Consider the following 16605-nt stretch of genomic DNA (forward strand, 5'->3'; position numbering starts at 1 on the left):
AAAATATTTCCAAAGCTAGTCTTGTTCCAATTTATCACATTAAGGGTAAAGCGAGCAATCGAAAAGATTCTAGGCATCTTCGGTATTAGGTATTGTTCCCCCAATGATCGTAGTACCAAGTACTTCCTGGCGAGCTCTAATATGATCTGATTTATAAGTAAGCATCTCTTGTAAAATATGAGCAACCCCAAACCCTTCTAGAGCCCAAACCTCCATTTCTCCTATAGTAACCGCCTCAAAATAATTATTGTTATTAGTCCAATGGTGATTCACAATATGTTGGAATTGTGGATGTCTTAACCACATAGTTTCAAATCTAAAGGTGTTAGCAGGTTTCGTATTGGTCTGTCAATATTTAGAATGATAGGACAGTGATCAGAGTGGATTCTCGGTAGATGGGTTACTTTCGTGTCGGTATTTTTTCAACTAAGCAGAATTAGCGAGAAATCTATCTAGGCATTCGTTCTTTTAATATTTATAGGGTTTCCCCCATGCTTTTCTGAAGCATTAGTAACTTCGTTAAAGTCCCCACATAACAACTATTCTTTTTTATTAATAAATAGTCCCACCATTTTAAGGTTGTTCCACAATATTTCTTTATTAGCAAAAATAGTACTGGCATATACTAGGGAAAGTACCCATTTGTTGGCAGAGGAATTTACCTGAATGTTGACGTGAATTTCTTGGTCCGCTATTGAAATTGGCTCAATAACTAGCTCATCTCCTTGCCATATCATCACCACTCCTTCAGATTGTCCATCCGCTCCAATCTCAAACATATCATCAAATTTCATAAAATCCTGCATTGCTGAGTGATAAGCCATTCTAGTTTCTGTGAGGCAAATTACATTTGGGTTATGCTATCCCACTAGCGCTCGGAAATTCCTCTTAAATTCTAGGTTGTTACGGCCTCTACAATTCCATAGCATTATCTTCATTTGGTGATATGTTTGAGTTCGAAAGGATCCTCCTAGGCTCAGAGACATAGCTATATAAGCCAGTAATTGGTGGGTCGGCCTACTACTCATCAAAATGTCCACTTCCGTAAGAGTATGGATTAGTAGAGCTGCATATTTGTGGATAATGGAGTATGGGTAAGTCCTCAGGTTCACTGCAATTCAAAGTGTTTCCGATGGCACCGTGATGAAGTATTTTCTTTCTGCGTTTTCGTTCAGTGTCAGCGACAGTGTATTGTCCAGGGTCACTGTCTGCATCACCTGTTCTAAGATGTTTAGTGACTGTTGTGCATTCCCCTGATGTCCCAAAAGGAATAATTGTTTTGGATGTTCCTCTTCCGCTATTACTTCTTGCTCCATCTCTGGGACTACTTGGTCGTCCTGGTCTATATCGATATTGTCTATTAACGGGAGTAATGGGTCCATCTCCTAAAGTATATCCTCTTGTGCTATCTCCTTTTGGTGTATTTCCTTTTGTACTGCTTCCACTGCTTCTGCTTCGTTTGGTGCCTCCATGTTCTGTGCTTGTTAGTGCTCCAGTCCTCCTTCTCCATTGTTGTCGTTGTTCACTTGCAGGTTCACTGCTTGGTTGGTGGGTTCCTATCGGTTGAAAAGACTCAGTTGGTGTATATGTTCTAATGCTATTATTTCCAGTACTTGTAATATTTGAATGGTCATCTGAGTGTACAGGTTCGAGTACAGTCGTTGTGTCACCATGTGAGTCAAAAGTTGTGTATTTTCCAACAACATTAGGGCATGTTGTTCTAGTAATTCTATGTTCCACTGGGGTGTTGGTATTTTATTGACATTGGTTGTTGGTGAGGGTATTGGATTTCGTGTTAGTTGCATAGACATGGGGGAACTGATACAGGGAGTAGTAATATTGGTGGCTCACCACTACTTCGATCGGAAGAAATGTTGCTTGAACATAGTAAGTTATTGTTGGTGAGTGCACTGCTATGTCATTGGGGTTGGGTAGGTGGTCGATGTTGTACTCGGCTTGGTGGTGCCGAGTGTGTTGATTCTGGTGATGGTGATGATTGTGGTGGTTGTTGTGGTGGCGGTATCACCTGTGGTGGTGAGGTGGAAAATGTCTCGGCATTTTGATTTAGTGTTTGTGTGTTTGCTTTATGGATGATCTGTGAAGTGTGTGAAGAGGAGGTTGAGTGGTGTTTTGTGGGGTGGTGGAAGGGTTTTTAGGGGAAGTGTAAGGGTCGATCTGTTCGGTTGATGTGATGGTGCTGCAGGTAGTTCCCATAGCCTTTTCCTGCATGACATTGGGAACTGGTGATTCGTAGGTGTCATTATTAGAGGGATGTTTTGGATTTTTTGGGAGAGAAGAGGTTGAGTGGGAAGTAATAGGTATAATAACTGGATTTTTCTGATTATTCCCGGTATTTAATCTAAAAGGTAACTGTGAATTTATGTCAGGTGCTAATTCAGTTATGAGTTGATTTACTATTTGAGGGGCATAAAATTAAGTGCATTTAATACCGCTGCAGTGGTTAATGATGTCTCAGGTGTGGTGTTGGGATGGTGCACGGATGATGGTGTAAAGTATCAAAAGCAGATGACATGAGCTTGCGTGGATCGGTTGAATTTTTGTATTTTTGGTGTTCTTTTTTGGGGCTATTTTATTTTGTAACTGAATGGTGTTCTTGTGTGTTGTACTTTGTGTTTGTTGACTTTGTTCCGAATTGAACTTGTTGATCAAGTTTGAAACCAATGTGGGCCCCTTTTCTCTGATTGACCCTTCATTCTTTTGAGAAGTTGTCTTGTGAGATATGGTACCTGCAGAAATAATATCAGAGGAAAAAGAGAAAAAAATTCCTCTTTCCTCTGTGTTAGTTAGTGGTATACTAGCTTTTAATAGTGATGTAATAGTACTATTATCTTTTTCTTTTTTTTCTTTTTCTCTTCCTTTTTTTTTCATAGGTTGAAATTTATTTTTATAATTTTCCTGACTTTGATCTTTTTCTTTTTTTGTCAGGTTTTCTTTTTGAATATATTTTTCTTTTCCTTTTTCAATTTTTTTTTTCCATCGTATTTGGGCTCCTTCACAGTATTTATTTTTTTGTGGTACCTAATTTTTTCCATTCCTCTTCCGCTTGTGGCTGCTCTTCCTTGATTCCTTCTGTTGACTGAGGTTCCGACCTTTTAGGGTAGGAATGGATATAATGACCTAAACATCCACACACTACACAAAGAGGTTTTGTAACTTCGTAGTGGATTTCTTGTAGATGGTTTCCTACCATAATGTCTTTTAGAAGTGGTATTCTTAATTGAGCACATATACATAATCTAGCATATCTGCCTTTAGTGGTACACGTATCTATTTTAAGGACAGATCCAATTGTACCTCCTATTTTCCTAAGTATTTAGATGTCGTAATATTCTGTAGGTAATTCTTGGAGTCTAATCCAAATGGTAGAGAAGTTGATATGGTTTTTATAAGGGTTAAACTTAAGGGTCCAAGCTCATACAGAAAGCAGTTGAGGATCTAAGAACCAAGGTCCTCTGTTAAGAGCTTTGTCATATAGACCTAGTGAAGAGAATTTGATTAAGTAGTAGTCGTTCCCCAGATCCGTGAGTCTAATATGGTCATGAGGGCCCCAAAGTCTTTGTACCCTAGACTGAAGTTGGTTATAACCCATATGGTTTCCTACTAACTTAATTATAGCAGCTTATGTCCAAGGATCATAAAGTCCTATTTTGTCCTGAGCAGAGATAGGTATGAAATTACGGTGGTTAGTGTGGTTTTGGAGTTCATCATCTAGGTGTAGTTCACTAAATTTATTACATTCAAAGGAGATGTTTGTACCAAGCATATCTTGTTGGAGCCTTTGTGAATATGTAGTTTTTGGAGTTTCCTCATTGTTGTAGTCGGTGCTTTGTTCCTTGGATTTGTCAGTGCTTCGGTCGAGTAGGTCTGCTTCCTCATCAGTCATTTCAGCGTCAATCATATGGGTACTAGTTCTGGCCATTGATTGATTAGTGGCTTCCTCTCTCTACATTCTAGAGAGAAGCGAGAGCTGTTCTCTTTGTATGACCATAACATGAACATAACAAAGTTTTAATATAGTATCTGATTCAACTAGAATAAGATATTAACTTGAATAGCAAAAATAAATATAACTTAAACTAAGCATAGTACCATTTAAATTAACTTGGATCAAATTGTATTTAAGCTATACTTAAATTAGGTTTAGTGCCAACAAATCATGCTTAACGGAACACATTATCAAGCATTATGAAAATTTGGACATTTTTAATTCTTTAAGGTATAATTGGACTTTTACAACTATTTATCACATATACTAAAAAAAATGCACAAAATGCACATCACTCAAAAAATGCACAACAATTTGATAAAGTATTCCACAATCCTAGAACTTGAATTGACTATTGTACTAGATGTTTAAAAATTATATTTCAACTTGTGTCGGTGCACCTCAAAGTATTCTGAACATGCAGTAACTGTGTGCGTAATTGCTTGTTCTTGACTCTCTTTTTTTTTTAATTTGTATAAGTATTTCGTAAAGGTACGTGCTTGCACGTATGAAATTACCCGAAGGGCTTATATAAAAATAATAACGGGTCAAATATAAATATCTTTACAACTATGAAAGCTCTTTACTATATAATTGCTAATTGCTAAATACTTCGAACTTATTTTTTAATTTAAATTCAAGTACGATTTTTAGTATCTACAAAAAGAAATCGGTCGAGCAATATATTCTCACCGATGCCATACCTAGCCACATTCTTGCATTATGGAATTAGGATTTTGTATGGGCTCCGTGCATTCAGTCTTACATGATTCACAACTCATGCTTCAGGGCTCAGCGTCGAAATAGTCTTTTTTTTATTATGTTTACAGTGTACTCATAAAGGAACAATATGATGAAAATTTTCTTTATATTCTTAAATGAAATTGTCTTCATGATTTCGCTTGCCATTACAGTCTTAAGTGTGGTTTATACTCACAAAACACGATAATGTTATTGTGGGTAACATATCCTTAGTGACAAATGTTTTGATGTACTCTTCTCCTTTGACCACCTGGTAAATAATTTTACTTAATTTTTTCAGGTAAATTTCACAATTGGTCATACAACCATAGATTTGTTGTATCAAAATTACATAATTTTGTTTTGTTACTTAAATATTACAATACTATATAACAAAATGATCACAATAGCTCGAAAATATAACTTTTAGTGGTTTTTTAAAAAATATATATTTTCACCCTTTTTAAACAAATGAGCTTGAAAAAACTACACATGTGGAGAATCACGTGGGTAAAAAGGATTTCATTACTTCTTTTATGTATTTTATCAGAATAAATTTTAGAAAGCAAGAAAATAACATGTTTATCATTATTAGTTTATATACGTTAAGTATAAAACAAAATAATGAGAATAACTTGTCGATTCTTTTTATTTTCCCTAAGAGAAGAGAAAAATCTAAGTCCTCAGTTGATTCAACTCATAGTTATTGTCATTATAGTTTTTCAATGTCATTTGTTTAGAAAAAGTTAAAAAGAAAATCCTACCGAAAATTATATTTTCCGGCTATTGTAATTATTTATTATCAATGTAATGGCATTGTAACTTTTAAGTGTTAAAATAAAATTATATAATTTTGGTGCAAAAAAGTTATAATCATTTGTTAAATTTACCCTAATTTCCAGAAAAGAAATTAAAAGTTTAATTTACATGTACTATTGCAGACGAAGGTGATTAAAAAAAGGGAAAAGGCTCATAAATACCCCTAACCTATTGAAAAAGGCTCATAAATATCCTCCTTCCACCTTTTGGTCTAAAAATACCCTTAAGGTTTGTTTTTGGCTCAAATATACCCCTCAAACTAACAACTTAAAATTAACTCTTTTAAAAAGCCAAATGGCATTTTGTAATTGGTCAATAATAAAATTCCGTAATTTAAAAAAAAATCCAGATTTTAAAAAAAAAAATTGCCAGCAATTTAAAATTCCAGATTTAAAAAAAAATTGCCAATAATAAAATTTCGTAATTTACATATTTTTTTTAAAATTGTGTGGAAACTTTAGGTTTAAGTGTTTTATTTTTTAAGGTTTTGATTCAAGCGTGTTATTTTTTTAATCAAGACATAACTTTATTTTGAACATAAATCTAATTCAATTATTCTACTATTTTTTGAAAAGAAATGGGTTTTACTTATTCTAAAATTAAAATGTATGACCAATTACATTTTTAAGACGCAAACCCACCCAATTTTTAAGACGCAAACCCACCCATTTCTTTTCAAAAAATAGTAGAATAATTGAATTAGATTTATGTTCAAAATAAAGTTATGTCTTGATTAAAAAAATAACACGCTTGAATCAAAACCTTAAAAAATAAAACACTTAAACCTAAAGTTTCCACACAATTTTTTTTTTTTAAAATATTTAAATTACGGAATTTTATTATTGGCAATTTTTTTTTAAAATCTGGAATTTTAAATTACTGGAATTTTTTTTTTTAAATCTGGATTTTTTTTTTTAAATTACGGAATTTTATTATTGACCAATTACAAAATGTCATTTGGCTTTTTAAAAGAGTTAATTTTAAGTTGTTAGTTTGAGGGGTATATTTGAGCCAAAAACAAACCTTAAGGATATTTTTAGACCTAAAAGGTGGATGGAAGGATATTTTTAGACCAAAAGGTGAAAGGAGGGTATTTATGAGCCTTTTTCAATAGGTTAGGGGTATTTATGAGCCTTTTCCGTTAAAAAAAAAGAGTGTGGAGCATGTCGTGTTCCCTCTCTTTCATTTTCTTACTGTAACTCACCTAGGCTATTTATGCCCTTCTCCGGTTTGATAGTTACATTCTTGTAAGTTTACTTCACAGCCTTCTCTCCTTTAACTTTGTATCTTGTTCATATAGTAAAATTTACTTATTTGTTTCAGATACCTACTATAATTGAAATATTGTTCAGCCACATTCAAGTGCTAATCATTGTTATATATTAAAAGTAGGGGTGTATATGGGGCGATTTGGTTCGATTTTTATCAAAACCGAATCAAACCAACTATATCGATTTGGGCTGGTTCCGTTTTGTCAATCTTTTATATTATTTTTGGATTTTTTGTCTCATGACTACTATTTGATCATCAAAACTTTTTTGACAACAGATTTTCCTAGAATCAACTGTTGATGGTGGCTGAAATGAGGCTATATTGAAAGGCTAAGACCTGTGACAAAATGAAAACAAGTAGTTTGGAATAAACCTTCGGAAGGTGTGATTGAAATCAACGCTGATGGTAGTTATGATAGCACTATTGGTAAGGCTGGGATAGGAGGAATAACTAGAGATTGCAATGACGATCTCATTATGTCCTTCTCAATGGTCATCCAGTGTGGCAGTAACAATCAGGCGGAGACTATAGCAGCAAACTATGGTTGAAATGGACCTTACAAAATGATTTTGGCAAGATTCAGCTGGAACTAGAGTCACTCATTATTGTGGACATGCTGCACTACAGGGACACTAGAAGTCTCAAACTCAGAAGGATCATTCAAGACACTATTCGAGCCATGGAGAATACTGACATCACTACAAGAAAGAAAACATTTGAGAACAAAAAAATTTTTGTTGCCATAGATAGGTTATTATTGCAAAAAGTATTTTGGGCAACAAAAATTTTTTTGTTGTTGCATAAACTTTTCTCAACGGCTGTTATTGCAACAACTTTTTTTAGTTGCCAAAAGTATTTTTTTAAACAATAGTCAATACTATATGACAACAAAATTAAATTTTTGGCAACAAAAAAAATTCATTTTTAAAAGATTTATCATATATGTCAATAATAAAACTAAGTTGTTGCCAAATATTGACTTTTGCCAACTATATTATTTTTGTTACCAAAAGGGCTGTTGCAATTTCTATACTTTCTTGTAGTGATATTACCATTGCTCATTGCTTTAGAGAAGCTAATGATGTGGCTGGCTTTTTTGCTAAACGAGCCTCCTCAAGTGGAAATAGCACCTTCCGGTTCTCCCAACAACAATAGCCAAGAGAAGTGAATGGTCTATTTTAACTTGACAAATGTTAACTTCCTAGCATTAGAAGGAGATATGGTAATAATAACTTTTTTGTTAGTTGAATATTTTGTATATAGGCTAATATGAAAGTTGTGAAGGGTATCTTCCATATCTTTTGCAGATCGTAGATTACAATCTTATATGCCAGAGGTCAGGTCTTTGTCCCCCTCTTTCAACTATTTTCTGCATCAATTGAATGGGAATGACAGGGACCAAGCCAAGTCCATAACATCAAGGTGAAAAACAATGGCAATTTCATAGGAAAAAAAAAAATCATAAAAGTCAAATGAAATAAGTATTACCTCTAAAAAAAGATTAAATGTGCTTAGTTGAATAACACCATCATCAAAATTAAAATAAGGCGATAAAAACCTTATTGCTTCATTATATATTTAATTCAAGATGTTTATTTAATTCATTGCGTGTCTGTCGGTGTGTGTAAACTTTTTCTAATCTCTTCTAAGTGTGTCTATCCTCTCATTAATAGTAGTGACCTTTTTATATATATATATATATATATATATATATATGTATATATATATGTGCTTGCACTTCACGTATACTAAGTAGCATATATGTTACTATATGTTCCTCGGATACTGGATAATCCTGTGCATTGTTCCACAATTTTTTTTCACTTAAATTGAAGTTGGTGTATTCCATACTGATGAATCAAGGTGCTTTATTGGAAAATCGACAATGACAAAAGAATTGACATTACGTAATCAATACAGCTTCGGATTGGTACAAAATCTGAATAAATAAACAAAAAAATCAACTGGAATAAAAGGGCACTATACTTAATTTAAGCTAGACAAGTTAATTAACGTGTTGGTGTTTCAAAATCTTGTGATCATGACAGATACATGGTCAGGAATAGTTTATTGGCAATTAATTAATTAACCTAAGTTCCCATAAACAATTAATAAGACTTTGTCGTCGTGTTTAATTAATTAATTAATTAGCTAGCCGTATTATATGAACTATTCTTTCTTATCTGCCGTGTCCCATTTTTCATCAATAGAAGGAAAGATGATGTCCATGCTAGTGTTGCTGCTACTCCCAGAATTAAACATGGCGTCCGCCATATCCACCACCGGCTGGTAGTGATCAACTTCCCTCCCATATCTACCACCGGAGGGCCCCGCACCACCGCTGCCGGTGTTCACCACATTGCATATGCTAGCTAGTGAACCACCAGTACCATGCCCAAAATCCCTGTACAAACACGGATTTTAGTATTAGTGGTGGGTCCAATTTAGCGTTGGTAAATGGACGGGTCAAAAATAGATTAGGCAAAAACACTTAAAATATCTAATCTGCTCATATTTAATACGAATAAAAGTAGTAAAGATATTATTTCATGGGATTCATTTTTTCTTTTTTTAAGAAATGAATATTTAGAACGCATTACATTTAAATTCTGAATATGCTTATGTCCCTCGTACCTTTGTATGTCAAATGGAGTACTAGTAGTGCTTGGGCCAGCTTCTCCTTGTGGCTTAATATCCATGGAGAGCCAATGCTCGCTTAAGGAGGCTGAAGTTGGTGGAGGCAACAGCAGCGGCGCTGGAGGCAGAGTTGTGGTGGTTTGATGAGTTATCTCTTCCACGGACTGAGGAGGCACGGTGGGAGCTGTGGCGGACATATAACACGTGTGTTGAGATCTGTATGTTACTTCGAATACGTAAGGATCATTATCAAGGCGTTGGACTTGCTTCTTGGCTGGACAATTGTATAACTTTTGGTGGGTGCATCTATAATAAGCCCTGAAATTAAATCGTCAAAAATATTAGTATTAGTTAATGGATTTAACTTATATACAAATAGTGTGAAATAATTAAATTCTTATCGAGAACTTTTTACATATCATAACAAGTTGTATGATTTCTATTTTCTTTTCTAGTCTATCAAATTAAATTGATTATAGCATTCGTTGTAGGTAACTGTTACTTGATTGTGTGAAAGAGTTTTATACTGGTTGTACCATAAGTTATACTAATATATGTAGTTATTTACAAACTTTCTTTAGATGAAATACTGGGGTAGTTTTGTATCTTAAATATTCATAGTGTTCCTACCTAGGGGAAGAGTCAAGAGACGAGTATCCATAAAAGAAAAAATTATAGAAACACCAACAAGGGGATTAAAGTAAACGGTAGTTAGATGCATATCATTAATTCTAGAATGTGTAAGAAGTCTAAAGGGTCAAAATGTCCCACTGACTCCCAACAATGTTGTTGTATGTGGAATTCAATGGAATTCAAATTGGTCAACATATCCAATACCGTATTTTGTTTTCTACAAACAGGAAAAGTCAGTGAGAGAAAGGTCTAAAAGTGCAAGCTGATGATCAGTATTAGTAGTAGACAAGAATTGTTAGCTTCTTAATTACATGGTATCTATATATATCTTTATAAAAAAGGTGACACTTCTCCACATACTTCTCATCTCATTGGTCAAAGTTAAGTTGTTCAAACTGACTGTTTCTAGCTTGTTTTCTACTTCAATTCAGAGGTCATATAATCGGCGAAATTAATGTATAAAGATGGAGTTATAATGGTTTATCTTGACCCCTTCAAATAATAAGCGCGAAGACTTGGTCCTTAGATTTTGTCGAATTTGGTTGGATACTATTGAAAAAACATTAAAGAATAAGAAAAACAAGCACGTACATACTATATATTAGTGAATAAAAATAATTAATTACCTTGGGAACCTAGATCCAAGAATCTCTTTCTGACCATATTTTCTCCAAGTATAACCATCTTCAGGTGGGAGTTCAAGATTTCCCATTCTAGGAGCAGCCATCCTCACTGTTCTTCTGTCTGTATCTCCCGTTCTGCAAGTTACAAAAAAAGCAAATAAAAACTATTACTGGCAGATTATGAATATTTCTCGTAGTTAGAGATTGATCATAAAAATTAGAATTTAAGTTATATACATCATAATTGTAGATTTTTCTTACACTATTAGGTCACTGATCAAAAGATTTCTACAGATAAGCCTTCTTAGGACGTGGAATTTGTGATCTTAAATCTACCTATTATTGTATCACAAATATGTAGATTTAAGATCACAAATAGGATGTGGATATCTACAGATATTTCTTGCAAGATATATCAGCTAGCATCGAGTCCCTCTTGTCAAAATAATATTCCCAGATTCAAAGTAAGAACATTTTGCTATATGAGTTAACCAACATTAGAACATGTCAATTAATAGATTTAAAGACCGGAATGAAAATCAGTATAGGAAAAATGTGGTCGATAGGAGGCACAACAACTGGATTTATTGTCGTTGCTAAAAGTTCTTTAACGATGGCATTGAAATAAGGGCGACCAGCGACCATCGGATTTTTTCCAGTCATTATTGACTAATAGCGACTGAATTAGAACCCTTAACAATCGAATTTTCTCTTTATAAACACCTATTTTCTTGTAGTGATAATAACGTTTCACCAATACTTAAACGTTTTTCTTGGTATTTTATAAGTTTATGCTAGTACACCTACAATCGGATTCAAAATCAGAAGTACACCTGTTGCGTCTTTAGCTAATTGGGAGGAACTATACAATCAATGAAAGGAGCCGATAATATGATTACTGGTGGTGAGCATAAGCAAATACTGACGACAACTCTTATTTGGAAAGTAGAAAAGTGTTATAAGACGGTAAATCCTTCTTCCCCGAAAAGTCACCAATTGCACGCATTTCAATCAAATCCTAGCACACAAAACTATAAAATGCAAAAGTTACACTATTAATATGTTTTGAGAGAAGAAGATCATGTGAAGTCTAATAATTCGGTTATTTTTCTTCCTGAGCTTGTGGTGATTCTTTTAAAGGATCAGCAAATTAAATTCTGGAACCAATACCTTTGTTCCCTCATATAAGGTTTTGAAACGAAACCTGAAGTAGTCGGGGCTCCAAAATTAATAATTTGATGTCTACTTTCCTAATGTTGGATTTGATCAGCAAGATCTTTAGTTTTCCTTCCTTTTATTTCTTCCTATTTGCTAAGGAACGTCAAATGATACCTTTTCTCTTATGTTTCTTCTGAATAGTTACAAGCCATTACTTAAGCTTATGGCTAGAACACCTAATTGTGATCATGTGAACCGCTATATATGTCTAGTCGTGCTAAAATAATTGTACAATACATTTCTGTGCATAAACATTGTTGTCCCCACTTATGATTATTCTTTTGTATTTTAAAGTGCTAATTTATTAATTTCAATATTGCATTATGATCTCCTTTTCTTCGTAATTTAACGATATAAACTTGGAAGAAAATCGTTGTTTGTTGACATTTTTATCGTTAGTGGTGTTCTGCTTTGGAGAAAGTTCTGTGGAATTTCTTTGAAAATGTCATAAAGCAGAAACTAATATAAGAATGAAAAATATAAACAGTAATTATAACCTTTGTGTGCGCTCCTCTTTCCCACTGGTATTTTCACACTATAACGACTGCATGAAATAATGCACTAATTTGGTTGTTGGTGTGGGAGGAGTTATTCATGTATTAAAATTAGCATAATTATAAACATTGTCGTTGTTGGTTACAAAATTGGGAAAAGATTATCTCCACGTAGAATCTAGGATAAGTTATAAAATATTTTGTTGCTTTTTTTCTCTTTTTCTCGTAGAACATATATAACATTGCTAATACAATATTTGATTCATGTTTTCTTTTCGGCATAACTAATACATGTATAAGCTATGAGATAATCTATGTATTAATTTATACAGGGTATATAGAAAATGAAATAACTAATCTCTGCATAACTAATCTTTACATTACCCGCATAACTAATATTTGCATAACTCTAACTACGAAGGGGTTGTTTGGCTTTGAGACAAATTATGCAAGGATTAATAATGTAAAAATTAGTTACGCAGAGCATTCAAAAGGCAATCAAACATTGCATTTTTATTGATAGATTTTTGTATAGGTATTACCATGCCTTGTATACAAAACGAATCGACTCCTAAAAGAGTAGTTTGGTTCTCGAACTAGTTATATGCTGCGCCGTGAAAATGTATTACAAGATCGGAATTACTAATTAATACATGTATCCCTATTCCATATTCTATATAGCATAAACTTATAAAGGTATACAAAATATCGTTAGCATATATCGGTATATTAGCAATACAGGGCTTAATAAGGCTAACCAAATGTCGTATTAAGCTATTCAACTTTTGTTATTTCTTTTATACAAACGTAACTAATCAAATATTGTAGTACTCCTATTTCTTACTAGATTATAATGTTTTTTGTTAATGCCAAAGTAGTGAAGTTTCTTACCTTCTTCGTTGCCTTTGAGAGGAAGAAGAACCAGCAGCTCTATTCGAATCATGAGATGCATCCATGACCTGATTCTGACCCGCCACCTGATGTTGCAACCCCATTTGATCACTTTCCGGTGGCAGCCCATGCGCGGCGAATGCTGACATATTCTCTGCTGCATGGAACAATTCTAGTGCCTGAGTAGTTGCAGCACTACTACTCAGCCATTCTTGAACCACCTGTTGCTGATGCTGATGATGGCTCATTAATCTTTCTTTTACATTATTAAATACGGCGAGGATTTCTTCTGTTTTACTTAATATGACACCTCGTTGGTTTGCCCAGTTTGGTAAGTTGGCTTCCAGCTCTTTACCCAGTTTACACCCATAAAGCATTATAGCAGTTGTCTCATCCATGTATATATGTCCCTTTTACGAAGAGTTAACTACTTGGCTGGTATTGTTTGTTCAAAATGGTTTATGGAGATTTTAACTTGTTCAAGACAACATAAATGGAAGTGATTTGAGGAGAATTTAAGGGGATTATCTAGGTGGGCTTGCTAGAGTATTATATATGAAAAAGAAGATTGTGTTTTCAAAGTATTTGTATCTGTTGAACACGGTAAGTATACTAAGATTTCATAGAAGCTTAGGGAAAAATTATTATTATAAGACCAAGTCATGGTCTACAAATTAGTATAAACTGAGGTTTTTTTTCTCAGGTCTACGAGAAGACTGGTCCTCATTGAAAACCAATCTTTTGGACCATATTTGGTGTTGTGAAGAATTTTCCCCAACTTTGAAGATGTGACTTCCTTTTTTTTTTTTTTTTTTTTCCTCTATATGCAATTTATTCTCTACGAATTTGGTTGGTAATTACTCTCTCCCTCGTCCAACTTATATATATGATGATGGTGTTCTTTCTACTTTAACGTAACGTCCTTAAATATTTGACACCATTCTATTACATAAAATGATATTGTAAGAATTCAAATTTATAAGTTTTATATGAGATTTTTTTTTTTTTTTGTAGAATTAAATTCCAAGTATAAATATATATTTTACTTAACGTTTTTTGTTCACCACAATTACTATGTATCGAGTTTGCATTGTAATTTGTATCCAAACAAATGATATATCACATAAAACGAATTCTTCGTTAAAAATTGTTAATGACGAGGTTAGTGGAGGGATTAATTAAATTGCAAATTTAAATTTGAGTAAGGACCTTGACCCCTATATTACGATTTACGACCATCTTCTCCATCTGGAATGTTTTGATTTTGACCCTTTGCAGCAAGCCTGATTAACTCATATGGGTCCCATCTTCTTCTTATTCTTCTTCTTGGTTTAGAGTTAGAGCCTGTTTGGATGAGCTTATGCCTATAAGCTGCAAACAACTTATAAGTTAAAAAAATAAGTTGATTAGATAAGCTAAGTCAAATGGGCCCAATTATTTTTTTAAGCTTATTTTAAGCACAAAATGGCTTTAAGCTGGTCAGCCAAACACTCAAAAAAACTGAAAACAGTTTATAAGCAAACTTATAAGCAACTTATAAGTCAATCCAAACGGGCTCTTAGAATGAAAAGGGACAGAGATACTATGTAGTATTATTAGGTGAAATAAAATTACAAATGGAAATGATTCGACCCTAGAGAAGTAAAAGGACATAGCTCTTTTCCTTACAATATAACAGACTCATGTAGAAAAAAAATAACGAGTTCATAAGAACTTTGGTGAGAGTCTAAAATTACATAAATGGAGATTTCCTATCTATATATCTAATTCTTAACTAAACCAAAATATCATGTGTTTTGATGGCAACTTGCAAGTCTTGCAATGCAGATTACATATAATTAAGTTCCGCGTCTAACAACCTTTTGATTTGTTTTTTTCTGCTTTTTTGATATGTTGATATATTTTTTTCTTTTTCTTTTTCTTTTTTTGGATTACAATATATAGCAGAGAGTTCATTCAGGAAGTACCCAATAAAATTTCAAGATTCCACCTTGCCGATTCTTGCTTTATCATATTTAAGGAGTTTTCAAGGAAAAAAATACCTGCTTTCTTTCAGTGAATAGAAAAAAATACCTACTTTCTTTCAGTGAATAATTTATGTTAGTGTGTCTATCATTCTCATCCTGTCATTCATTTGCAAAGGAGAATCAACAATAGACCTTTTTCTTTCACACGGAGATATTTTTTAAATATGAATAACAAGGAGATTAATAAATCCCTTCAAAGTTATTTCAGAATTCCAATTTTTACCATGATTCATGCATGCTAACATAAATTTAGAGGCGGAGCCAGGATTCGAAGCTTGTGGGTTCGAGATTCTAATTCGTTTAAGTTACTGGGCTCTAAATAGAAAATTTATACATATTAAAAAAAAAATCTAGTCAAAAACAGGTTTTAGAGTAAAGTTACACAGTTCGACCGAACCCCGAGTACTATGCTAGCTCCGCCCTAACATTTAGAGCCTCTTTGGATTGGCTTTTTGCCTAATCGATTTTTTTCTTCTTCCGTTCTTTGTGTTTTTTTTTTTTTTTTTTTTTTTTGGTTAAAAAGACTTATATTTATTTAATATTATGCATGAACAGAAGTGACTGCATTACTGCTAGCACAAGATTGTTTTGGCCACATAATCTTTCTTTCTGTTTCTTATTTTTCTTTTTGTATTAGGTTTAATTTGTTTTATTTTTTCTTATTACTTTTTGTTTTCGTCCAAAGGATATGCATGGTAGTTTAATACTGAAATTTATTCAAGAATATATGAATTATACTCCAGCTGCCCTTGGATGATGCTTCATTTTGTTTTTATGCTATCATACGGAGTTAGGTACTCGGTTTGAACATGTTACAACTGCAAGTTATACAGTACACACATATTTTTGAACATGTAATAACTGCAAGTTACGCATATACTCCCTCATGTCCATATTAATATGGTGTTTTTAGCTTTTATGTTTAGTCCAAAGTAAATAGTCTTTTACATAAAGAAGGTATTAATTTTTTTTGCAAATTTATCCTTATTTAGATAAGTGATTTTTTACATAATTAAGAAATCATATTGAATTGGTATTATTTAAATAAGCATAATTTAGTGAAAAATAATTCTTACTTTCTAGCGGTGAGTGGTTTCTTAAGAAGTATGACCAAACACAAAACACCATATAATGTAAATCAGAAGGAGTAATACACATACAGACTTTGTCCTTTACATTCTTCCAGAGATTTAAATATTGAATAACAGTATCATCCCAAATCCATAAGACTCTATTCCAATAAC

At 33.2% G+C, this 16605-nt stretch overlaps 1 protein-coding gene across 1 annotated transcript; it reads right to left on the minus strand.

Moving 5' to 3' along the window:
* Positions 1 to 8924: 8924 nt before the first annotated feature.
* Positions 8925 to 14501, minus strand: LOC132610874 (WRKY transcription factor 55). Its single transcript, XM_060325272.1, has 4 exons — positions 13334 to 14501; positions 10735 to 10871; positions 9473 to 9793; positions 8925 to 9242 (listed from the first exon to the last, which is right to left on the minus strand). The coding sequence occupies exons 1-4, from the start codon at positions 13730 to 13732 to the stop codon at positions 9008 to 9010; spliced, it is 1092 nt and encodes a 363-aa protein (XP_060181255.1). The 5' UTR covers positions 13733 to 14501; the 3' UTR covers positions 8925 to 9007.
* Positions 14502 to 16605: the final 2104 nt, after the last annotated feature.

Source organism: Lycium barbarum, chromosome 9 (assembly GCF_019175385.1).
Source record: "Lycium barbarum isolate Lr01 chromosome 9, ASM1917538v2, whole genome shotgun sequence".
Taxonomy (NCBI): Eukaryota; Viridiplantae; Streptophyta; class Magnoliopsida; order Solanales; family Solanaceae; genus Lycium; species Lycium barbarum.

Coding starts and splice junctions, on each gene's coding strand:
- LOC132610874 (XM_060325272.1), bottom strand. CDS start 13,732: ATGGATGAGACAACTGCTATAATGCTTTATGGGTGTAAACTGGGTAAA. Junction 10,872..13,333: donor CTCAAAGGCAACGAAGAAGG/TAAGAAACTTCA, acceptor TTTTTTGTAACT/TGCAGAACGGGAGATACAGA. Junction 9,243..9,472: donor ACTCCATTTGACATACAAAG/GTACGAGGGACA, acceptor GTGTTTGTACAG/GGATTTTGGGCATGGTACTG.